Source organism: Monomorium pharaonis, chromosome 3 (assembly GCF_013373865.1).
Source record: "Monomorium pharaonis isolate MP-MQ-018 chromosome 3, ASM1337386v2, whole genome shotgun sequence".
NCBI classification, from domain to species: Eukaryota; Metazoa; Arthropoda; class Insecta; order Hymenoptera; family Formicidae; genus Monomorium; species Monomorium pharaonis.
The window spans coordinates 3,019,406-3,046,421 of record NC_050469.1 but is presented as its reverse complement, the minus strand read 5'-3'; the positions used below and the strand labels follow the sequence as shown (position 1 = coordinate 3,046,421).

At 29.7% G+C, this 27,016-nt stretch overlaps 2 protein-coding genes across 5 annotated transcripts; one reads left to right on the top strand and one right to left on the bottom strand.

Moving 5' to 3' along the window:
- The first annotated feature begins 329 nt into the window (after nt 1-329).
- Nucleotides 330-1,412, top strand: LOC105835793 (transmembrane protein 70 homolog, mitochondrial). Its single transcript, XM_012679345.3, has 3 exons — nt 330-643; nt 733-1,104; nt 1,189-1,412. The coding sequence occupies exons 1-3, from the start codon at nt 530-532 to the stop codon at nt 1,399-1,401; spliced, it is 699 nt and encodes a 232-aa protein (XP_012534799.1). The 5' UTR covers nt 330-529; the 3' UTR covers nt 1,402-1,412.
- A 2,786-nt stretch (nt 1,413-4,198) lies between these two features.
- Nucleotides 4,199-27,016, bottom strand: LOC105835794 (ankyrin repeat domain-containing protein 12). Of its 4 annotated transcripts, XM_012679346.3 has the most exons (9): nt 26,452-27,016; nt 24,218-24,421; nt 19,703-19,963; nt 11,834-11,967; nt 9,902-10,408; nt 7,913-8,430; nt 6,437-6,977; nt 5,499-5,951; nt 4,199-4,604 (listed from the first exon to the last, which is right to left on the bottom strand). In XM_012679346.3, exons 1-9 carry the CDS (start codon nt 26,576-26,578, stop codon nt 4,425-4,427), a joined length of 2,925 nt encoding a protein of 974 aa, XP_012534800.1. In that variant the 5' UTR covers nt 26,579-27,016; the 3' UTR covers nt 4,199-4,424. The 4 variants fall into 4 exon arrangements, with proteins under 4 accessions (XP_012534800.1, XP_028049555.1, XP_012534801.1 ...); XM_028193754.2 differs by lacking the exons at nt 24,218-24,421; nt 26,452-27,016 and adding an exon at nt 20,592-20,737; XM_012679347.3 differs by lacking the exons at nt 24,218-24,421; nt 26,452-27,016 and adding an exon at nt 20,445-20,585.

The window sequence follows — 27,016 nt, the reverse complement described above, 5'->3', positions numbered from 1 at the left end:
AAGAGATAATTTCGAAAATCTGGATGGTATTTACAGACTGAAAAACGAATGAAAACTAAAGTTAAATTTTAATTTATATGACATTGACTTATGTATAATATTAATTAATTTTTAAATTTTGTAATTTGTTTTGTTTTTATTGCAACTAATTATTTTAATCGTATTGATTTACAATCCGCGTTTTGGCTCATATAGGCATTTGTTTCTAATTTTTTTATTTATTAACAGCCTCACGACTATATACAAATATTTGTTTTATTAAAAATTTTATATATATTATAATATATGTATATGTATTTCACTCATGTTAAGTGTCGCAGTCGTATATTATTGTATATCGGTACGCAGCCGATGGTCCAATGAAAGAATTTCTTTTCCAAAAATGAAATTCTCTCATCATTGGACCGTCGGCTGCATTGCGACAAACGACGTATTGTAGAACCGGCTTAAGCTTCCCATTAAACTTGACAATCAACCCTTAAACTTGAAGAATTAAAAAGTAAATTGTTATATATAAGTATTGTTAAATATGACCTTTATGTTACGAATGTATGTATTTAACCAAAAAAAGCTTTTTTTAAAAGATTTTAATCATTTAAAATTTGGTCTGACTTGTATCACACATAACGATTACAATTTTAAGGTTAGAGTAAATTTTCATATTTAATGAAGATCAAAATGAATCACAACTATTGAAATGTCTGTGATATTAAAGAAATTTATATTTTATAGAAATATTCTTCACCACATGATGTAAAGTTCTTTCATAATATAAATTCAGTCCTCCAAGGGTATCAGAAAAATATAGATAAAACTGAAATTTATTATGGACCTTTAGCAAGACAAATTAAAGCTCTCAAGCTTTTTTCATTATTAACCTCATGTGGAGGCTTGATGATTCAGCCGATTCTTTACACAAAGGCTGTGGAGAATGATAACATAGGAGTTGTTTTAGGAATATTTGCATGCATTGGATTTTTTGCTATAACCACTCCCTTATTAATACATATGATAACGAAAAAATATGTGACGCATCTATATTATGATGCAAAAGAAGATAAATACATTGCAAACACTTATAGCTTGTTTGCTCGAACAAAACAGGTATTAAAATTTTATACATAACACAAAATTTCTTTGTAACATAATTTTGTATTCCATGTATAACGTATCATTTATATGTCCTAGCTCACATTTACACCGCAGGATGTAGTAGTGCCAGATGTCACTGGAATGTTTACAAATTGTGTTATAAAGAATACCCCATTATTTTTAGAACAAAGCTTTTTCCATGACTCTAGTCATTATATTCGTATAATGGGATATGATAAACCAATAGATTTTAAATTAAATAATCAAACAGTCACAATGGACTGTAAAGATGATAAAAATAAAAAATAATTCCAAAATAATATCAAAGTATACTTTATTTATTCCTCTGATTGTTTTACATAAAAAATTTTATAAATATATTCATAAAAATATATAAAGCTCTATATTAAAGCTTATAAATTACAAAGTATTTACATCTTAGTACTTTTTGTGTTTCAAGACTGACAAAGTTGTCGACGCACAGTTTATCTAAACTAAGAATATTAAATTAATAGAAAAATTATATTCAGTACCAAGATCTGCTGCAGATAAAAATAGACAATCTTCACTTTATGTTAAAATTAAATGTAAAGGTATACAACATAAATAAGATGTAAAGTCAATTCAAAATTTAATTTTTTATTTGTATTTCTATTCTTTTCTTTACTTTAAACAAATAATATTTGCTATGCGGTAATAAAAAATGAGACAAAGCATATGGAGACGTGTGAATTTATAAATTATGTAATTTATATCTTATAATTGTGTGAGCTTATGATTTGGAGTCTTATGTATAAGGGCATTTTGCTAAATATAGTAAAATTTTCCTTAAAATTCTTCACATAATTTTTTAAATTTCTATATAATTTTATAATTTCACAGAAAATTTTTTAGATTTTTGAAATACAAATTAGAACATTTTTCAAAAATGTTGAGAAAGTCTACGGCCGGTATTCAATCAAGTTTTATATTTATTATCTTAAGTACTTTCTTAAGATGTCATGGATCTATCACAGAGCCATATTACTATCTTAAGACATTACTTAAAACAGTCTTAAAATTAGAATCGACTATGAATATCGGCCTACATCTTTAAAAAAAATTTTTTATATGTAAATTTTGAGATTTTTACAATTTCTTATTTTTATATTTTAAAATTTTAAATTTTATATTTATGAAAATTTTTATAAGCAGTTTTGCACTTTAGATTTTATTTTCTTCGAAAAATTATAAAATCTAAAGTGCAAAACTGCTTATAAAAATTTTCATAAATATAAAATATCAATTTTTTTAACATGAGTATTACAATAAATTACAAATAAATTACAATGTTATACTTCATTACTTATTAAATTTTTGGATTGTTACTCGAATTGATACGATTAAAGATATTTTCCATTTATATAATTTTATGAGACATTGGAGCATTGATTTGAGTTATTTTGAATTAATAGTCTGTTATCTAATATTAGAATATCATCTAATATTAGAAATAGAAAGCATTTGGAAATTGATGCCAATAATATATAGAATGCATGTAATATCTGGAATGTCACTTCAATAATTGATTCAACAATTAAAAACAAAAATTATAAGATCATAGACATGTGTTTAACTTTTCACTTTATTACCAATTATTTTTATATTCTATTTCTATGTTCTCTGTTTAATCATTATGCGTCCCTTCACAGAAAATTACACTAGATACTGGAAAATAATTATTTTGCATTTGTCCTGAATATCAAAAAATATATAATAGAGAAAGTGCAGATAATATGGCTATCTATTTATATTTTATACAATAACTTTAATAATTAATATTTTTAATTAGAACTTAACAGTTACATTTATTAAAATGTTGTTCATTAAATTTCAGATTTAAAATTACAAAATATTTATTATATTATAAATTATTTATAAAGATTAACAACACTTGCACAATGAGTTGAAGAGAAAAAGGGATAGTAATATGACCACCAAAAATAAATGTAAAAAATTAGTTTTGTTTACAAGTTAATATTTTGTTATAAAATCATTTATTTATATAAAATAAATTGTTGGGTTAGGTTAGGTTAGAAAAAACTGTAGCAAATTGTGAAGAGAGATCAAAGTAGACTTACTTAACTCTAGAACGACTTGTGGGATAATTTTGTTGCCCAATGCCAATTTGGTCTTATTTCCTAATCTAGCAGACGAAAAGATCGACCAGGACACTGACCATAATTCAATTTAAAATCTTAAGAATCGAGAAAGACACTAACTGGCATTGAAACGTTATTAAAAAATAAAAAACAGTGTCAATAATGACCACTTCTAATTAAGGATGATTTACTAGTTAAAAGTTAATAGTCGAAATTTAAAAATTGCAGGCGCTTTTTAAAGTTTTTTTCTTAAATCATACAAAAAAATTTGATCGTGAATATTTAATTTTTGGCTCTGAAACAAGAAGCAAAAAAAAATTATGCTTATAATGACTTATGTATGTAATGAAAATGATCTTATTTTACTGCAATTTTAAGTACTTAAATAACTTTTAAACGAATAAGTGGACCCAAATAAATTATTACACAAATATTTACTAAAATTTTATTTGTATACGTACAAAATTTAATTTATAATGTTACTTCCCTACCAAATTTGCAAATAAGTACTACAAAATAAACGATTAAGAATAAACAAAAAATTCTTTTTAGCTATAATAAGAGAATTATGTTCAAATTTTATAAAGATTCAAACGTAATAATAGAAAAATTTGTAAAAATTCAAAATTTTTATAATACTTGAGATTTAACACATCATTCTTAAAAATAAATTGCAAAATTCGGCTCTGTAACGGATTTTGCAGCTTCATAAAATATAAGTTAAAAAAAGGCTCATGGTCAAATATTGCTTCTACGAGACAAAATGTGGTAAAATATACAACAAATATGTATCTTTATTGTGAATGAGATACAAACAAGGTGTAAAAGTGAGCTACCTCCAGTCAATCATTAAACAACTGCAAATATGAGACTATACTAATAGTCTTATGTAAAACTTTTCTATTTAACCTTAGAGCCCTTTTTTGCTCACAGTTTGAAATTTTGATATAATGAGAATGTCACAATTTAATAATCAATATTTTTATTTTAGAAATTGTTTGAATTTTAATATTGCAATACAGCATGTATTTGTAAAATTTCTTAGCATTGTTGTGATATTCGCTTACGATATGAATTTGGAATAATAATAGTGCATATATATTGATAGAGATCACAGATTAAAACCAGCATCTTCGTTATTTCGAAGACATGAGAAAAATGTACTAACAAAAAATATATGAGTATTGTACACTAAGCTGGCAACAAATCAAAATCATCTGAAACATGTACCATGGGAACGTGAACATCTTCTATTTGAGGTGTTGTTTTGGATTCACAAAGTCCTACTTCTTTTAATTTCCATTCCCAATGCATTCGTTGAACAGCATGCAAAGACTCTGCTTCGTTGTGATGTCTCAATAGCATACCTTCCTGAAATTTAGTCATAAAGTAAATATAAATATACTTAAAAACATTTTTTAGAAGTAAAATATTTTGTGAATAAAAAAGTAAAATACTTAATAAAAAATTAAAAGTAGGAATATAGAAGGAAATAGTTACTACACCAGTCAATGAATAAATAAAAATAACTTAATGTAATATTTTCAAGTAAACATTTTTTTTTCTAAATCTATATAAAAATTTAATTAATCTACATGAAAATTATGAAATATCTAAAAAAATATCAATTTGCAATTTATTATTTTGAAGTATGTGTCTTATTGTTTTAATAATTAAAAAAAATCATTTAATGATTATTGTTCGGTGACTAGCGCAGTGATCCTACTGCTATAAATTAATATAAAGATTCACATATAAAAAAATTAATCAACTTTAAGATAGCTATTAATTTTTCATAAAAAATTAATTTAATCTAATAAAAATAAAATATATTACTATGTATAGGGGAGATCTCTAAATCTAACCCCCCTTATTATCTCAAAAAGGTAACCATACATGGAAAAAAGGAAAATGCCATTAGAGACATTGCTACTTAATAGTATTTTAGTAACATACAATTAACGAGTTTGGTCTTGAAATGTTTGAGCTATAGCCAATATATTAGTTTTGAGATCTCCAATTTAATTTTTTCTCTTTACAGAAATTCAGTTAAAGTTATTAGTGTAGACCCGGAGTTCAAAGGTGTTTTTCGTTAATGATACACAATAAGACTTCTTAGAGAAGAGGGGCATTTATTGCATTCTCGTTATTAAAATTTAAAATAGATCTTTATAGTAAAAAACATGGATCGGGGCAAATGCGACCTCCAAAAATTGGGATAAAATCGATTTAATATTTTATATACTTATAATATTGTATCTTTACCTTAATTTTTTCCCATTTATCATCTACATCTTGAAGCCAACTTAAGAATAATCTACCATTATATCTGCTCCTTGCATTCCTATCTTTTTCTTCTTGTTCTGGAGTAATGACATTATACACCTCTTCGTCTTTGAGAATTGTACAAACGGAAAAGGGTAGAGATTGATTAGCGAGTGCTCTGGCCGCTCTACCATGGACTCTAAGAATCTCCTGTTCCACTGACAAAACTAATTTCTCTTTTTCAACTACATGTTGCATCCTGAGACGATATCTTTCCTTCTCTTGTTCGACATATAAATCCTTCATAGCTCCGTGTAAACCAACAGGTGGATTTACATTTGGTTCTTTCGCATTGCCAGCCAACACATATGTACAGCGATTCATCAAATAATCTTTGAAACCTTGAGGAGGCTTTGGTTGAACAGGAAATAAACCCTTTCGTCGTCTTTCGATCTGTGAAGAGTATTAAAAATTTACAAATTGTATTTCGTAATTTTTCTTCTCTCAATCCGTATTCATACTTTAATTGATTATCATAATCTATTTTGATGTATAAGTATACAGTGAAATATTCTTGTGTGATTGGACAATCACTTAACTCTTGTTGTGTACATTTTTGTAGAATCGCATAAGGTTATACTGGGGTCTCACACGATTCCAGCTACAAAATGCGTACTACACTAAAACTTTTACTTTTTTTGGACTAGGAAAAATTCCAGGATATATTTCAAATATATTTATAAATAGTAGCATAGTTTTTATTAGCATAGAATTTGATCTCAAAAGGAAAGAAGTTATAAAGCAATATAAAACACGAAAAATGACTTTTTAATTAAAATATTGTAGCGAACGTAATTATCGCGAAATGATGTGCATGCGAATGTGATAACAAAGGCAAAGATATGAAAAGTAATCAAACGCGCAAAAAAGCCATTTACCTGTTTTCTAATGTTTAGAAACAGTTGATAACAATTGGTAATTGGTTGATCATGTGGATGAATTTCTGGTCCTGTATTAGTAGCCTCAGCCGCTTCACTAGCAGCAGCCGTAGCCGCAGCTTGTTGTGTTTCCTTACTAGGTTTCATTTTTCTTTTTCTAGGATGGAGTTCAACAGGTGGTGCTGGTGTGCTGACGTTAGACATCGCTGAGGAAGTGGTAGCTGAAATATTTTCCAAATTTTCCATGCCACTATCTTTTTGATTTTTTCCAGCAACATCTGTACTTTTGTCCGATTTTTCCATGACTGTGTTACACTTGGAGACAGTTCCTGTATTTGTGGATTCTGACGACGTAGTCTTATTTGCGTCGGATCCAACTGTTTCTGGTGTAGGCGAGTGATGCCTTTGTTGGGGTGAAGAGTTATTCGAACGATCTACAGTAGTATTAGTTGGCAATGGCGATGAAGTGGAATAATTCCCATTACCTGACGAAGGGACAACTTCTTTTGGCACTGTGGAACCGTTATTACCATTTCCAGTCCTATAACAATAAGATTATAAGAATATATTATAATATTTACAAATAACTACTTACTATTAGGATAATTTTACAAGTAAAAATAGTACTAGGAAAAAAATTTTAATAGATTTAATGAAATCATACACATGCGCGTACGCGCAGTTAGAGTTGAAAATAAACTTATTTAAAATTAACAAAATTAAAAGTTATTAAAATTTTAATATTATTTGATTTTTAACTTTTTAATTATTCAATCTTGGTATTACGTAGATGTAATATCTACCATTAATATTAGTGATTTCTGTTGACAGGAATCACTTATGAATACAATAGTGGATACCATTTCTATAAGAGTAACATGATTAAAAATGAATATCCGACCTGACATAATTCCTTGGTCACTATTAGAGTAGTATAGATATATGTCTAGATACAACATCAATGTCATTATATGAGCACAACCAATAGTACAAGCTTCAATTTTTTATAAATGCAATACTCTTTTATTGTATGCTTGTATATCTATTCTAACAAGACAGACTTCAGAAGCATTAATATCGAAAATCAGATAATTCCGTCATAATGATATACTACCATAACACTCAATAATACTAGATTTAAAGAGTATCATGAATGACTTAAATCTTTCTTTTGACATTATTGGACTGTATTATAACAAGTTAATTTTTTAGTATCAATTTGCTAATACCACATATAGTAATATATGATATTCATCTTCTATCAAAGTTCTTTTTTTCTTTGGTTTTAAAATTGTTATTATTATTTCTCTTAACCTTCTCTACAAATACATAGAAGTTGCAAATATGCTCACTCATGTCAAAACCACTGGTAAAAATGCAAGATTCTTTTATTAAACCTTTTTGGTTAGTGTATTTACAAAATAAAATTTACTTTGAATTTTAATAGAATAGACAAAAAATCAAGTTTTTTCTGACCTGTATGAACTTCTCAATACACGCTGATGCGTCGATCTTTCTTCTCCATGCAAAGTCCCACTAAAATCTTTTTTGTCTTCTCCTTTTGTATTAATATTACCTTCCGTAGGACTAGTCGTACCACTAGTGGATTGGTTTTGATCCTTTTCCGTCGAATCGTTGCTATTTGAACTGGCGACTACGTAGGGCAACTGGTGACTTCTATTTGTAACATTTTTACCATTTCTATTGCCTTGCTCCTGTTCCGATGCCGTACTTTGCGGAATAACTATCTTTAAAGGTGGTACTTTAGGGGCGGAACTAGAATCAGAACACTTTGATCGGTCCTCTTCATTATCTGATTCGTGTGACGCCGGAGTAGTACTGGTTTTCGCATTTGTCGAACTAGAAATATTTGAAGGTTTTGGACTACTGGCCATCGAAGAAGCACTGGGACTTTTTCTGTCTGCACTGGAACTCGTATTTTGATTTGCTTTACCAGAAGCCGTTCCAGATCCTTGCTTATTAGATTTAATGCACTGGAAGCAATAACATTTCTATTTTTCAAATAATTTTTAAATAAATTTTTATAGAATTTTTCTAAGTCTCTTTAAATATACTTGGCTAATTGTATTGATCTCGTACTCATTTTTTAATGCACACGTTTATGTATTTGGCGTATCTTTTTTATCTTTTCAATATTGTTTCTTCATTTGTAACTTTATTTAAATTGGTTTATTTATTATATATTATTTATTTTTTATTGTGATATATATTTTATATTATTTAAATATTTGTATTATATATATTGTTGTAATTAGAGGAAAGGCACCAAATTTGGAACAGTTTCCTAAGTTGGAACTCCCTTATTTTTTGGAAACTAAACGTCGCACACACGAATACCAATAAAAGTATGATCTGCTTAGTTAATTAAAGAAATAAAAACCTATATTTCATACATTTATACCCTTTTCTATATAAAATCTGCTAAAACTGAGTTCGTCAAAAGTGAAAGTTATATTTGCATGATTGTCTCTCTCAGGCAAGCCTAACGGAATAACATTGAGTCTGTAGTAACTATATAATTCAGGCAAGATGTAATAAATCAATAAAATGTAACATTAATACTTCGATACACGCATTCCAAATTAGGCACTTATTTCATCAGATGACCTTTTTGATATATCACGAACACATTAATTATTAAAAAAATACGAAACAGTATTATAAAAATTACCATATCATTTTTAATAAAAAATACTTTCTAATTCGTATTTATGTTTTCAACATTGTTTTTCTAACTATTATTTAAGAAATACTGTCAAAAAACAAAGTGGTGTTCCAAATTGGTGCCTTTTTTTTGTTATAATTATATTGTAATATTTTTTTTTTAGATAGTACTCTTCTTCTATGAGTGAAGAATAAATGTGGCACGCAATACTTGTTTTCGTGCTGGATTATTTACTGGATGGAAATATTCTGTTCTGATCAATGCATTTTTATCCATCTTCAGAAATGCACCAATCAGAACAGAGTATTTCTATCTAATAAGCAATCCAACATAAAAACAAGTATCGTGTGCTGTTGGCTTAATTCAGGAGAGAGAGTAAAGGAGAAAACTCTTAAAGAGAATACTTTATAAATTCACCAATTAAACCTGATTGGTTTTTGTTTCTGAATCCAATCGATCATATTTAATCATTCAAACAAATCTAGCTTTACAGGCTTGAAAAAAAGGAAAATACAACTTACTATTACTTTTGTCAGTTTTGAGGTTCAATTAATAAATTGAATATCTACTAATACATTCGTTTTTGTTTATCTTACAAACAGAATTATTATAACATTCGAAACAATATTATAAAAACATATATCATTTTGTAGAAAAAACTTTCTAGTTTATATTTATATTTCTAAAATTATATATTTGGAACTTTTATCTAAGAAATATTATCTAAAATCAAATAATATGATGATATTAGTGATCTTTAATAGCAATATCAATTTTACCTTTTCTCCACTACTGGCAGCGTTTCTACCGGTACTTTGTCTACCCATCGAGTTATTTTTCGTGTTGTCCTTCGTACCCTCGGAATCTTTGCGTTTCTTTCGCCGATTTTCCTCGTCTTGCTCCTCCGTATTATCTCCGTCGAAGACACGTTTCGCCGATGGCGAAGACGTCGAAACGGCCGACGCTTCATCGGATGAAGTCAACGATGCCATTGTCGCTTCATTGACAGATGTCGATGAGCTGCCGATAATAGATGTGTTACTTCCACCATTCTGGCTTCCTTGACCATTTGAGGATTTGCCGCTACCATCCTTATCTTTATCCAGATTAGGATTTGGAGATGAGCTAGCACCTCTCACCGGTGTCGGCTCCTTCGAGCTTTTAAATTCGTATACGTCACCACTATCGGTAGATGAGGACGCATTACCGGTACTCGAAGTGGTATTCGAGTTTGCCGACGACACATTAATCGGTATTTTTGATGAAGTCTCCATTGAGCTTTGACCCTGTATTTGAGATTATTAATAAAATTTTTATTGAGTAAATAATAAAACATAATGTGCAACTTAAGTAGAAAGATTAAATGAAATATAAAATTTGGTTAAATCAAGTAAATCTTTTCTCTAAATATAGATAAACATACTTTGATTATCGCAACAAAATAATTTAATTGGAAAATATTTGGTTATATTACTTAATATATATTTTTGGACATCTGTCTCCTGCGCATTTTTTTTCTTAAAATGTCGAATATAATTAATTACAACATTAATGTACAATTTTTTTAATTCGTACAGACGTGAAGTATAAATGTAAAAGTCATTTAATATCTTTTTACAGTTGTAAATGTGACGTGAAATTAACAACAATTACAAATGACTTATGATATCTATAAAAAAACAGAAAAAACGTGTATTAAATATTAACAAAAATTTTATTCAGTAAATCAAATTATTAATTGTATAAAACTAAATATTTGGTTGATATCTTATTTAAATTTTAATTTTTAAACCAAATTTATATATTAATATTACTAAAATTTATTAAATCTTTTTGTTTGTATTAATCAAAGAATTGGATCGATTAAAATAGATTAGAATGTAAGAATTCCAAAGGCATATTGAAAAAAGATACTTAAAAATTATTTTGTTTTTTTTTCTGTTAAATATTATAAGTTTAATATTTTGAATACATTTAAAAAGAAAAAGAAAAAAAAATTAAAAATCTCTAATTTCTTTCTCTCTTGTTCCAGTATTGCAAAAATTTTATATTTATTATTTGCTTATATACACTGAGCAACAAAACTAGTGCAACAAAAATTTATACCAAATTTCACTTAACTTCAAATAATCATAACTTCGCAAAAACTTCGACCAGCAACTTTTTCGTAGTGCGCATCGAGATGCTCATGCTGGTAGTAACGGGTATAAACAGACCAAAATACATAGGTAACTTTGATATGTCATAACTCCACCAAAAAATCGCAGATTTCATTTTTTTAATTTGTAGGGAAAAGTTTATATTTTACGATAATTCTTATAAAGTTTACGAAAAAATTTGCACCCCCATGGAGCGCATTAAAGTATGCAAATTTTTAAAAAGAAAACACGTTCTTATTTTTGAAGAGATGCCGAAAGGAAAAAAAGAGAGAGGATCAAAATCTGACAAATCCTTTTTAAAGACTCTTTAGAGACTTCAAGCTTTAAAATGAGAAAAAAAACTTTTAAATACGATAAGTTTTCGCGAAGTTACAATTATTTGAAGTTGAATGAAATTTTAATATAAATTTTTATTAAATTTAATCTATATTAAAAAAATAATTTATTTGATTTTTGTATAAAAAATCATTATTTCTTTTTAAGTTGATTTCTTTACACTCAATATAGCAGTAATGCGACAAAATCAAATTTCATCATTGTTAATATGTATACCTGTACATTCACGTTGCCCTGGCGAGAATTTGAAGTGCCAGCTCCTTTTTTTTCATCCCTTGCTCCTCGTACCTGGTTGAGTCGGAGCGTCACCCTCGGCGAGCTTCCAGACTGCCCAGTTCCCGATCTGTCAACTGCACAATAAAACAAAATGTTAGTTAAATGTGAAAACGGATTACAAAAAGTATTTCATAAAAGTATATATTTTCATAGATAAGAGAGAGGATGACAAAAAGGAAACAGCACAATCAAACATTAAAAGAGGAAGGATGAGAGATATTAAAATAGAAATGCTTTTTGATGAATGAGAATTGCATTTATTCGATCAGAATTTTAGTAAGGAAACATAGCTGGGAAAATAAATTTTTAAAAATTCATAACTGATTCATTATTGATCTTGTGATGATAGCATTACATAAAGATAATGTATCATTAAATATCATTTCTTCATCGAAAGGGCGCTATCATCACAATTAGCCAATGTAATAATTTTGTTTTGCTTTAACTTAAAATCTTTTTTAGTGACTTTATAAATTTTCCTCGCATTTAGAGAACAAATTTTCATGATATATTATAGAAATTCCAGAAAAAAATAGATAAAAATCCAGGAAATAAAAATAAAAAACAAATACAGTTTGTTATATATCTTAAAATCCACGAAATTTTAAGAAATTATGAGTGGACTATGTTCACAATGCTTTAAGCATTATTTCATCCTTATTGTTTATTATCAGATATTATCAAATGATGCTTGCAAGTACCGTATAAACGTCAAAGCAAATGCACAGCTCTAATCTGCAAAAATTATTTTTTTCAGAAAAGAATACCAAATTCACGTATCTGTAAAAAATCAAAACAATGATGTTTTAATTGTGCTTAGGATGTGATCGCTTTGAATGCTCAAATTGTAAGCGCTTACATTTGTAAGGGCTATTTTCTATCGTTCCTTTTGATGCTTAAGTGTTTATATAATTGCAAGTTGTAAGCGTTGTTAAGATGAAGAGCGTTGCCAAGAATGAAAGATAATATAAAGCTAGTATTACAAAAATTCGATATTATTTTTAGAAATTGTAACTTTTTATTCTCGATTTCAGTTGTGTAATTAGAAAATGGTTTTGTGCTTTCTGATCATTTGTGCGCACTCCGCCGAGGTAATATCATTTAACAGTCAGTTTATACCGATGCAATGAGTAAGATTATAAATATTACTTGATGATTATACACTTAGTCTAACATGTAAATAAAAAATTCAATTCAGTTTGATCCGAATCAGGGGAAGGCAAAGTTCTATCTGATTAGATTAGATAGAACTGGCCGATTAAGGGTTAACATCTAGGTGAAATTTTTCAAAAAATCAAAAAAAATTTTTTATCTTAAATGATGTATTAGACTTGTGTCTAAATACGTCGGAACAACGTGCAGCAATTCAAGGCTCTTCTAAGCTGCTCCATAATATCTATTGCTGAGATAATTTACTCAATCGTTGCTTAGGAGGATTCACACAGAATCGACGAAAGTTCTAATGCGACAATGTGATCTATTGTTCCAAAAACATTATCAAGAGGCACAAAAAATGTGGAAATTACTGCAAATATTGCAACTGCCATTTTTAACGATGACTTGCAAAGTGTAATGAAAATTATGCAAGTACTAGAATTAACTGTGGGCCAATGCTATAATTTTTGCGTCGAGGCTGACGCATGTCGCGTCAAATTTGCCGAACGCATCTTGACTAATGCTGCTAAAAGCTGCTAAAGTTTCGACATTGTCAAGGAAAAAAGAGGAGAAAAATATTGTTATAGAAGAGCAGTTATATGATGCAGGCATCGCAAATTAAAAATATATTAAAAATTTCTATAGTGTAAATATGAAATAACATTACTCAAAACTTTAAACGCGTTTTTCTCAAAACTACGTTTTTCAAATTGGCTTGCATAACTTTAACAAATTTTATCCAATTTACTTGAAATTTTTATAGTAACTGCTAAAGTAAATAATTCTTAAAGGAAGTACGTAGGATTTTTTCGATCGGTTAACAACTCAGCTTCTTAAATCTCCTGTTGAAGATGGAAGTCTAATAATAGATTGGTTTCACAAACTTTCTCAGGAAGATACTTATTTTTTTCGCATTACCTCTTTTGCTATAAAATAGGAACAATTTGTAATTTAATAGAGCAATTTTATTGTCTAATATCACTTTTTAACAGACAGAAACACTCTGTGGTGACAGACCATATGTTGAATAATAATATAATCATTTGTTTGATTGGAATAACGTTAAGATTTTAGATTCTGAACCAAATTACCAAAAAAGATTATTCTCAGAAATAATTCACATTAAAAAACAAATTAATGGAATCAGCTTACAAAAACACAGAGTTTCTTGATAAATCTGTTTATTTGACATTCTGTCCAAAAACTGCTAAGTAATAACAGTTAATTTTATATTGCCTTTAACTGTTGAACGTACACGTGGTTCATTGCTTTGACTGACATTAGTTGAGTTTTGTAAACTTTCTTTAATTAATGTAAGTAAGTTTATTTATTTTGTTACACTACGAAAATTAATTTATAGACACAATTAGTACTTTGATTTTATCATTTGTAGATGCTTTTGTGTTTTAGTAGATTATTTTTGTTTATAAGACTATTTTTGTTAACGTTGTTGACTGGAAATATCCACACACTTTTTATCACTAGACACTATGTTTTTACGCTACCGAAAAAATCGTTTATTTTATACCTGTTTTAACTATATAACATGTGCTTGCGTATTGCGTCTCCAGTTTAATAATTTATTTGTTTATTATTTATTAATCTTTGCGATAATTTTACCGGTGATTTAGAATACTATAGACTCTTTATTCAGTTTATTACTTTTATCCAATGTTAACAATTTGACAATTACTATGTTCTTATTATTATTTATATATATATTTTTTTACTACGACTAAAGACTTTGTATAGTCGAAATGTTTCGAGATCTTTAACATTATACTGCTTATCATTTTTTAGTTGTTTTACATATATCGTTTTAATTGTGTTTAGTCAATAAGTTATAAATTTTGATAGAATAATATTTAGCTTGTTGATTGACCCTTAATATCTATTGCTTTGCATAACCGAGCTCGTGCTATTGATTTATTGTAATATTATGTATTCCAGCTTTATGTAAGAATTATATTTCAAGACCAACAAATATGCGGCGGGTAATTCACATGGAGATTGTAATTTTCACTTAGAGAATAAATTACTGTATATATACAAACATCCACAAATAATACCAATTACGATCCAATGGGTTGACTATACATATTTCTCGACATATATTTTTAATTTAATTTTTCCGAATCTAATTTCTATCAATGTATTTTAAAAAATTTTACTTTGTATTAGTTTATGAAGAGGCAATTTAAATAATTTATCAAGAGATAAAGCTATTGTACACATTGACTAATTAATATGAATAATTTGATAAAAAATATCGTTACATATCATTATTTACTAATAATAAATAAAAATAAAAATAAAAAAATTATTTTTCTCAAAATGGCAGTTGGTTTTCTCTTGTTTATATATAATAAGTAAAATTACAGTTATTATTTAATGTAAACGTATCAACTTCTAAACAGCTTAAAAGAATTGTCAATACGTTATCAATTAAAAATTGTAAAATAAATAAATTCTTAAAAATTTATATAATTATTTTGAAATGCAAAATTTTTAAATATTTGAAAAATAATATTGTAAAAATTAACTTATTTATTTGAAATAAAATAAACGAGAAAAATATGTGAAAAAATATGCGTATAATCCAATTATACAATATAAAAACTTTGTTTCTCTAAAGCTGAACATAATTCTATCTATTTCCGAACATAATTTATACATTATTTTTAAAACTGATATAAACTTGAAAAATTTTTAAATAAATATATAAAATTATTTAGAATATAAAGATATTAATAAACAGAAAATACTTATATACATAAGTCAAAAGTTAATTTTTTCACTAAAAATAGTCATTGCTTTTTGATGAGTAATATAAAAGCAGCAGTGATTACAATAAATGCCATTTTTCAAAACATATTTTAGGAAAATTTGAACAATAACAATTTAATATTATATTATTTTATTTTATTTTTATTAAAATTATTCAAATAAGATTTATCTTACTTTTATTTAAATAAAATTTAAATGTCAGAGAGAGAGAGAGGGGGGAGGGAGGAAGAAAAGAGAGAGAGAGAATCTTTGTAATGGAATAAACATGATTTCTCTAACTTTCCGTTTTTTCATAAAAAATTCATAAATTCAAGTCTCATTTTGATCTGTATAAATGCATATGCTACCATAAATGATTTTTTTTCTCGTTTAATCATATTTGTGTCAATATTAGTTATATTTATGTATTCAATTACGTCTCGAAAACATGAATGGAATTGAGTATTGAAAAATTAGTCGATCATAACACATAACTGCCTAGATGAGCCAACGTTCGATCACCGTGCAATTTTGTTTCACGCAATTTAAGTAAAGTACAAGATATATATTCTTACTTATTACAAATTGTATAAATTGCACAAATTGCAAAATGATGTATTTCTTCGTCGCTATTGCCGTAAAGCTAGACTTGTTTTGGAGGTGAGATCATCCTGATGTCGATGGACGCAGCCAACGAGCGCAACATGTTTCGCGTACTCGTTTATCAGTGATCTCCCTCTTTCTCCTTTCCTTCTCCCTCTCTTCCTCCATCAACTTATCTTCCTTCGTTTTTTCTCTTCCTTCCTTACCCTTCCTCACCCCTGAGTTGCTCTTGCTCTCGCGCCGTCTACCTCTTTATTTACTATCTCACTCTTTCTCTTCCGTCCTCACTGATTAAGCGAGAATGTTGGTTCCTTCAAGATTTACTTTTGGCTCACGTGTTCGAGTCAATGCGACACCGTAATGTACAATGCGCATAGTCATGGAAGAGTTTAAGTCGAGGACCACGCGCTCGACCACGTGGTCGATCGATTTATCACAAGAGAAAGTTAATCGAGTCGAGGGAAAGCGGATTTCCGAATCAACGAGCTGCAGTCGCGTTAATGCAGCCGCTGGTACACGTATCACAGCGCCGCGATTAACTGGTTAACTGTGCTACACTGTGCAACAGGGCAGGCACATGCGGAATGCGGAATGCGGAGAAGAGGAAGCCGCCACGGCCATGGTGGCCGTTCACTTACGCAGCCGTTTGAGCGATTGTGTCGCCGCGTCTCCGTCTTCGCAGTCATGACACGGGAGAACGATACCAACTCGACGCGTGATACGTGTCACTGAACATGTTATTTCTAATTAAGCACTACTCGTTCCTGCATGTCACTATCACCACTATTACAAATCCATTGGGCGTCTGTCTTATATCAAATGTACTTAAAGGATACTACAATCTATTGAAATTGTTATCAATAGGTTTGTTTTTTATTCCTGCATTGCTGTATTGGTGCAATAAGTTAGAATAAGACAAATATATTTTTTCTTATTCTTATGCGGGGTCTACAATGGCAGGAGTAATGAAGTAGGAATAAGAAGTAAGAAATATGAAATGAGATTTGCCCATTTCGTTTACTCCCGGTTTTTAATTGGTCAATTGTTACTCTTACTCCTTACTCCATTACTCCTGCTGCCATTGTAGACCCCGAATTACTTATTGCACTAGTGCAGCAATGCAGGAATAAAAAACAAACTTAATGTATGAATCAGAAATTTTTAACGTCGAAGCGAATCGAATCAAATCGATGAATTTTTATTCGAATCGAAATGAATCAAATTAAAACGAATTAAATTATAAAAATATTACTTACAATTTTATTTTAATTATCATATTTTACATAAAATGTAAGAAAATATAAAAATAAAAATAAAATTATATTATGCAAAAAAAAAATAAAATTAATTAAAAATACAAAATTAATAATAAAATTATTTTTCATAGTAGCAGTTTATTCAGCAGTATTTATAGTGCATTAAGATTTATACATGTCTGATAAAACACTACAGTTAATTATTAAAACCAAGCTCATGTTTGTTTCTCAAAACATGTAGTTTGTTGTTTTGCAACGTAGTATGATTGCACATTGTGTGCGATGGGCGACGAGCGATGAAAGATATACAATGAGGTTTTTTTTTTTTTTTGAAAAATAGAGCTTTTACTGGTTACGTTTAAGGCCATCACACAATGCCAGGCAATAGGCAATAGGAATAGGAATAGGAATAGGAAATAAAGAAAGAGAGAAAGAGAGAAGAAGATCCTTTCTCTCTTTCATTATTTCTGTTCCTGTTGCCTGGCATTGTGTTTAGGCCCTTACACGTCACCCTTAATAGTTTGATAACTACCATAGCAGATCAATCATAATCGTTCTACTTTTCTAAAGAACGGCTGCGATTGGCCCGCTTAAGAACTACGGCAATTATTAAACCCGATTAAGGGTGACGTGTGAACATAGTTATTAGATATCGTTCATCGCTCGTTGCCCATCGCGTATAAAGACCTATATCAGAGATGCGCCAACTGTAAACATTCTTACAATATAATTGGTCACTGAGTGATTAGTTCATGCGATTATCGCCATTGTGTACCCATAAACATATGTTCATATCCGTAGAACTCGCTAACTAGCAGAAAAGTGATTAATAAAAAATAAAAAATTATGAGATTCTTATTTATTTTTTAGTCTAATAATAATGCTGAACATAATCCATGTAAGAAAAAGAAAGAAAAATCAAATCAAACAATTTATTTGCGGCTGGTGATCTTAAAAGACTGCAGTGCTTCAGATTCTACTCCAGATTGATATCTCTACTCCAGATATACATGTATGCTTGTTGACATAATGATGTCACGTGGGTACAAGATGGCAAACAGGAGTCGTGGTGAGGGACGATTGGCGCATCTCTAATATAGATCTCTAATCGCGTACAGTCATATCAATCCCGTTTCAGCAGTTTATTAGCAGAAAATATAAATTTAAAAAAATTATTAACATTTGGATTAAAATCGTTTTAATTCGAAATTTTCGAATAGTTTATAACCAAACTATAAAAATTCGGATTCGAATCGAATTTCATCAGATTTGATTCGACTCGATTCGAATCCGAATAGTTCGCACATGTCTAATTGCCGAGACATAACAATGTTGAATGTTAAAATATTAACAGTATTAAAAGTATTAATGTTTTTTCAACTTAAATTGATTTTTCTTCATTGAGCTAATCTTATAACATTCAAACATTCAAGCATTGAATAAATTGTTTTAAAATTGGAAAAAATATAATATATACATATAAATATTTTATTAAATAAAAAATAAATTTTTAATCTGTTAGAATTTTGGCTGTCACGTATAGAATTTGTAAATTTTGTTTCTGCAAGATTGATTAGTGCAATACATATACATGTCACAATATTTGTTAATCATTTATCTCAGCTAATTTTTACACACCTATAATTTTTGGTAAAAATAAATTGTTTATTTAACCAGTTAATCTAGTATTATTAGGAATTAATTTTTTTAATTACGTTAGTAGAAACGGATCTTTATTCGATGCGCATCTGCTTAGGACGGCCCTGGTATGTTTAAAACAAGGTCTGTAGATGAACGACGGGGAGGAAGGAAGGTCTTCCCATCCATTGTTATACATTTTGGCCACAAAATGGTCGGGGCCAATACGATGTATAAATTTCACCTTCCCCTTACTACTACTCACTCACTCTTCTCATACAACAAACACTACACATACACCTTATGACTCCAAAATGGCGCTCATGCGATGACCTTCCTTCCCCTCCCGTCGTTCATCTACAGATCTTGGTTTAAAAAGAGAAGAACCTACCTTTATTTTGCGGTGGTGTCCTGCGCATCTCACAGGGGGCTCCACTATCCTCAGCAACGTGCGATGCAGCGGTTGCAATACTTCCGGCTGCGTGTTGCTGTTGGTACTGTGTTTGATGTTGGTAGGATTGGTGCTGCTCTTGTTGCTCGTTTGACGGCGCTGCTACCGTCGTTGCGCCTGTTTCAGCAGGAGAGCATGGACTGTCGGGAACGGTTGTTGCACTCTCTTTAGGCGAACCAGCACCGCATGTAATGTCTGTACCTATAAATGGGTTGAAAAGATCGTGATAACAATTTTTTTTTTCTAAATTTTCTTTGTTACGAAATAGTAATACAAATAATCGCGATATGACGAATTTATTGACTTTCAGCATAATATAACGACGCGACAATGGAAGGTTAGAACACCGTTTCACTAACCGATTCACTTAACGGTATTGGCGCAATATCATAAACTTCAGTCGTTGGAACCTTCTATGAATAATACATCTCTCTTCGGAGATATTCTTCCGTAAGAATTCACAATTCAAAGAATACTTCGTGGTACCTATCACGATTCGTAAATCCAAAGAATAAATCATGCGATCTTTCTACTTCTCTAAACTCTCACGTCCTTCAAAGTTCTGCAGTTAATTATTTTAATTGTCAGGAATTAATTACACTCGTTAAAATATTGCGATGTTCAATTGCCTCGACGTATGACAAATGGATTGTCGCTAGTTTCATCCACTATAATACAGTACCAATATGAAAATCCGGCAGTATTGTGGTTTCTCAACTTCGTGATTCAATCGATGTCACAATATTTGATCACTGTCCTTTCCCCCCCTCCCCCCGCCCCGCCCCACTAATGACTGTATGCCATCAACGATAGAAAATATCAAACCTACGATTCTCGCAAGACTAACAAAAGGATTGCCATACAGGAGCAAACTCGACTCAGTTTGAAGCACATACGACGACATCTGACGGTCTATCGAGAAAAGTCCATATACAAGTATTGCCCAGCACACACACGATCACGACTTCTCACGAACTAGTAGCCATGTTACGCAGTGCAACAATGGCACTTAGTTCGTGCACTGTCCCTCTTCCCACCCCATTCTCCTTCTCTTTACTCCACCACCCGTTATGCATGATGACGCGCCGCAGCATTCGTGTGCGCACACTGTGCGCACATTGCCGAACGCAGGGCCGTTCCTAAGGAAGACACAAGAGGTATAGGGAGTTTTCCAGCAAGAGACACAAATCGACACAGCAGTAATTCTGTCCTTATCTCTCACTGAATGTTAAACAAAGACAAAAATACTGTTGTGTCGATTTGTGGCACTTACTGGAAAGCTCCCATAGTCTATTTAGCATTATATACAGAAGGGATCTCTCACTACGCTGTTATTCCATACTCGATCGCTCTACCGCATTTTTTTTTTTTAAATTTACCATGGAGCGCTTATTGCATCATAGGTGGAAAAAAGGAGAAAATAAAAAAATAAAATAGATGGACAATGTTCATAATTGAAATACTAGAAATCTCAAATTATTTAGTAGCAAAATAGTTTTTTAATATTTAATAGGTTTTTAATGGTTTTCAATTTTTTATTACGATACAATTAGGTGTGGTTGTGAAACAAGCCTATTCAAATAAATTTCTTTTATATTCAATTTCAGAATAGTATATTTTCTTACATTAACTTTGGATTTATTTACCTGTTTAAGTAATAATATACAAGAGATTTTAGAGCTGCGTTCAGAAACACTACCCGTATCATTTTATCCTTGTTTAACATTCAGTGAACAATAAGAACAAAATAATACTGGAGGCACTCGGATAACGTTTCCTTTAAATAACTAAAATAACTATCAGTATTCCTCCTCCTAAGATTGTATTACTTTATGTTATTTTTCATAAAAATAAATATTTTCTATGTTTATAAGTATATTTTTTATTAAAATTTAGTTACATCAATAGTATTATTTTATTTCTGTTCAAATTATTAGCTATAAATATTTCGGACATTACTACATTTCATTATTCACTATACTCTTAGATCTGAAAACTTTCCAATGACAATGTAAAGATAATAAAAACAAAAAATCTGATTATATTCTAAAAAAAGACAAATGTGTAAAAAAATGGGAGAAAGACAAAAAGAAGAGAGAGGGGAAAGAAAAAGGATATTATTAATTAGTTAAAATTTCTTAAAATTATAAATAATAATTAGATAAAATTTCAATAAAAGAATTCTAGATCAACTAATTCCTCTTGACAATTATAAATAAAAATTAGTAGCTTACAGAAGAAGTAAAGTTTCCATTGACTGCAACTGCTTTGTCTGCAAATTAGCTTTTCTATTTGTATTGAAAAATAATTTTCTTAATGCATTCAATCAGAATAATGAAATGGCTGAATATGACTGGTTTCGTAATTTTATGATTCCACAATCAACATTATCATTACATAATAATAAGAAAAGCAGAATAAATTTCTATAGCTCGTGGATTAGATATGTGCCAACCAAGAAATTAATACTTTTCAATTTTAATGAAAAATATGACAAGAGAGTAATTTATTTAATAAACTGTCTAAAATTTATAATAAGGACGAAACTGGTTTTCAATTAAATAACAATTTGAATAAAAAATTACAATTTTTTCATTTGGTCTCAAAAAATATTTTGTATGTTTACGGCCCTGTCTCGAGTATTGATCTATCTCGAGTATCTGTACAGTATTGTCTACCATTCCTATATGTCCAATAATGCTTCGCCTTTTCCAAATCTCCCTGATAAATCTACACGAATATTATCCACTTACGAATTAGAGTGTCAACAAACTAATCAGACTTAATATTAACACTTTTTAATTTTTCTGTCATTTAGTAAAACATTAATTTCTTTTTTATATTTGTATATATACATATATGTATACATATATATATCTATATATATGTATATACTTCTATATCATTATTTTATTTTATTTGCAGCGAAAAGAGGTGCAAAATAGTTTTAAAAAACGCTGTAAATCAGAGTAAGCGATTATTTTAACTTCATTGAAATTGTAATATACCAATTAGTATGTGGAATAATAAACAAGGTAACTATAATACGTGAAAAGTCGATGCAGCAACTCTAATTTTTTTAAGCCAAAAAGTTACCAATGGTAACTTTTTTTGGTTGAAGCAAAAAAAAATTTTTTTGCCATCAAAGGATAGCAAATAATTAGCAAATAATTTCTATATTAATGATTTTTTTATTTGTTTAATGTATATGCGTTTTTTTGTAGTGGTTAGTTTAATATTATGCTATCTGGCCACTACAACAAATCGTATATAAATTAAATAAATTAAAGAATCATCGATACATGAAATTTTTGCTAATTATTTGCTATCCTTCGATGACAAAAAAATTTTTCTCTTCCAACCAAAAAAAGATATACAAATAATAACTTTTTTTTAACTGGAACAAAAACTTGGTAACAAAAAAAATTTTTATTACCAAAGGTTAGCAAATAATTAGCAAATAATTCCTATATTAATAATTTTTTAATTTAGTCAATGTATATGGGTTTTTTTCTATTGGCTAGATAGCTTAATATTAAGCTATCTCTAGCCACTGGTATTTTTTTTTTGGTTGGAGCAAAAAAATTGTTTTCAGCAAAAAATAGCAAATAATTAGCAAATAATTCCAATGTAGAAATCGATGTGTTCTGATGATATGGCTCAGCCAGCTTAATATACCTTATTTTTAACCATTTTCTCTTATATTGTTGCGGTACGTGGTTCTGAGTAGCGATAATTTGATAACCGTTCAATATTTTTGATATTTCTTTAATTTTTTAAAGTAAAAAATAAACAGAAATTTTTGATATTTGGTTTTTGTTTATGCTTTTTTTTATTAGTAGGGGTGTTAGCGTCATGTTAGCACTCCCACTTTTGATCTTAATTTTTTGCGAGCGAGTAGGAGCAAAAAATTCGGGAGGGCAGAAAATTAGCAGATAATTAGCAGAAAATTAAATATGTCCGACGTCCGCCAACTGCATCCAATCTATCCGAATACCGATATCCGACATACCAATTTTACTTCAATGAGCACTTTTACTCATTCGGACATTGTGTTTCTCTGCACGTAACACGAGTACATCGTGTATGAATCCGGACTTTAATAATAAGACATTGCAATCTTGAGGATTAACCCTAATCCTACACCTGGGGTAGAATAAACTGGTTTTTGACTTTAGTTTTAGATTTAAGTTTTTGCTTAGCTTTACATTCAATTTTTTCATTGTTTTAAATTTTAAATTTCCGCAAAATAACTTCTGGATATTATTTTTAGAAGTGTTAAGGTTTAAAAAAATTTTTTTGAGCCAAAACGTTTGATAATATAAGAGTAATAACTATTTAAAGAAGCTTGGCTGTATTACATCCTTTGTGTAGATTTATTTGATAGTGTGTAGGATTAGGATTAAAAGAGTTTATCATCGATAATTGATTATAACTTTTGTTATTTCAACTTACCATTTATTTCTCTAGCTACATTTATATCATAGCCGTTCACAAGCATCTGCCGTACTCGAAAATCCTCCTTACGACTAATTGTTGTCTGGACGGGCGATTCTCCATTTTTATTGGACCAACGACCTTTTGCACCTCGTTGTTGCTGCAACGATGATGTTCTTGAAGAGGTATTCGTTACACTTGTGTTTTCCGAACGATTTCCACCTAGTTGAAACATGAAATATTATTATATTTTCAACTTCAAATCTTATAGAAAACTTGCTAAAAACTTTTCTGAAATAATTCTGGTCGAGCTGCTTCTTCTTCACTTTGCAAGAATAAAAAAAAAAAAAAAAAAAAAAAAACACGCAAAACTTTGAGCTATTTATAATCTCCTTATATGTACTACCAAATTAAAAATTTTGAGTTTTGTCACTTTGAATAAGAATTTAATGTTTTATAGGGAAAGAGCTAAGCTTACATTCCTTCCATCTTTTAGAATAAAAATATCGAATCTCTTTGTAAAACAATAGGAAATTTGCATAATTAAAAAATGTTTTATAATTTATATATATTTTTAATTGTAAATTTTTTGCAATTTTCTAAACGCAAATTAAGCAAGAAAAAAGTAATAAAATATTGCATTGTTTGAAATTTCCATATACAGTAAAAAAAAATGTCTCAATGTGTTTTGAATTCTCCTAAACGCTGTGTAATATAACACTGCAATAAATAATTTTTATCTATTAACCTCTACAGGTCCGGCCCTTTTTTGGACAAGTTTTTTCAGTTTTAGTGCTAGAACATTTTTGTCCTTGTGCGAATTAAATTATGAAAAAGATGACGTTCCAGTACTAATATTAGGTTTCCCAGAGAGGTTAAAGAGCATTCTCATTTATCTTAAAAATGGGTAAAGGAAATACTTCGTTTTGTTTTGTACTTTTATGTAAAACTAAAACAAAAAACCACATAAGTTATTCTTTTATGTGCCTCAATCTGAAAACACGAGAAACCAAGTGTGTGAAGTTAACATCTCAATATTAAAATTGCTGTTAGAACACTAATTATTTTATTAACAAAATGTCAGCTTTACAGATTCATTTTAAAAAATTCAAACAATGTGCTTGTAACTATATGTAATTTATCAAGCCCTATGGCTTAAACAAAGACTATAATAATTGTGATGTACTTAACACTACTCAACGCATTTTATTGACTAATCAAAAGCAAAGAATTTTACAAAGTAATCAAATAAAGGATGCTTTGAAGCATTTCTAATGTCAACTGGACCTTAACCAATATCAAACTTCTTATTTTATAGGTAAATTTTTGTTTATAAGAATTAGTATAAAAATGGACAATAAAACTAGCATTTCTTGAAAATTGCCTTTCAAACAAACCAGCAAAACTTTTGCAAATATTTAATATATAAATATCTATATTGTGTATAGCCTTAGCTGGTGTTCATTGTTATTTTAATGTCAAAATGTTTGTTTTTTTTGACATTTTGATGTTAAACTATCTAATTTGTTATCTAAGATATTAAATCACCATTGAATATTCTTAATTTTTCTATTGAATTTCAATTTCTGCAAGACATTCAATGGACATCAATTAATTCAACGAATATTAAAGCTTTTATAACATCTTTTGAAAGTTAAATCTACGTTTTGAAATATTAATTTAACATTCATAATATTGTAAGTCGCCGTTTCTAAAATGTTGATTCAATGCGTTTTTATTTATCATCGCGTTTACAGTTGAAAATTTAGTGCACCTGTCAACTACCCCATATAGTTGGTAAACCTGAACATGTGGACAAACAGGATGGCAAGATTCATTCGAATAAAGTAACTAGACCTTCCGCATTCCTTTGCTTTTCCCGCATAAAGAAACATAGATGACACGAGATTACGGAGTTGTATAATTATCACAAAAATATAAAGCATCCAATTATAAACAATAAATCAACAAATATAACAATCAATGATACAATATAAGATAATCTCGTAACTTGTTGCCATTGTTGTCGGTTTGACAACTTGTTTCAAAGAGTTTTGACAAGCTAGTGCGTCACAATTAATTATGTGAGAATCATAGCACGTGTCATCGATATCATCGAACCGGACGAGAAAAGCGCGCGTAATTTTACAGCGTTCATCATGCGCACACATGATGCTTTCGTTATGTTCGTTAAGCGCGCATTTGACCAGTATTTGCTCCACTTTTTCTTTCCCATTTTCTATCATTCTCACCTGACACCATTTCCTGAGAAGTTATTTGCAAAAGTAGCGCGAGTTGTTGCCGCTCGGACATCCGCGCTGGGTAATAATCGCGGATACGACTGTTACCGCCTGCGGGCATTCCGTCCTCATAATTCATGTAACTCGCAGCACAGAAAACGTAGATGTGGACGTATAAAGTGCAAACGTAAAACCCACACTCGTAGAAGAAAAACGCAGTTACAGATATTGTGTACGTAGCCTCGCCGCGCGGTTAAACTCGCCACGAGCGAAGATAACCTTAAAAACGCGCGGTCGGTTCACGCCATTTTGACCAACCGAGTTCACACAGAATCAACAACGATATAACAATGATGGCAACGACAAAAGTACGGCCAAGCATGCCGCTACAGCAGCACGATGTTCGTACACAACATACACACAATAGAATTCACGTAGCGTATGATTCACAGATTGTCGTTTCCCGGGCCGATGATTTGATTTTACGACGTGACATGTGTTGCGTGCGGGGTCTTCACTTTGAAAACGAGATTCGCGACACTGATTCCGGGACATGGTGCGCAATATGACGCAACAT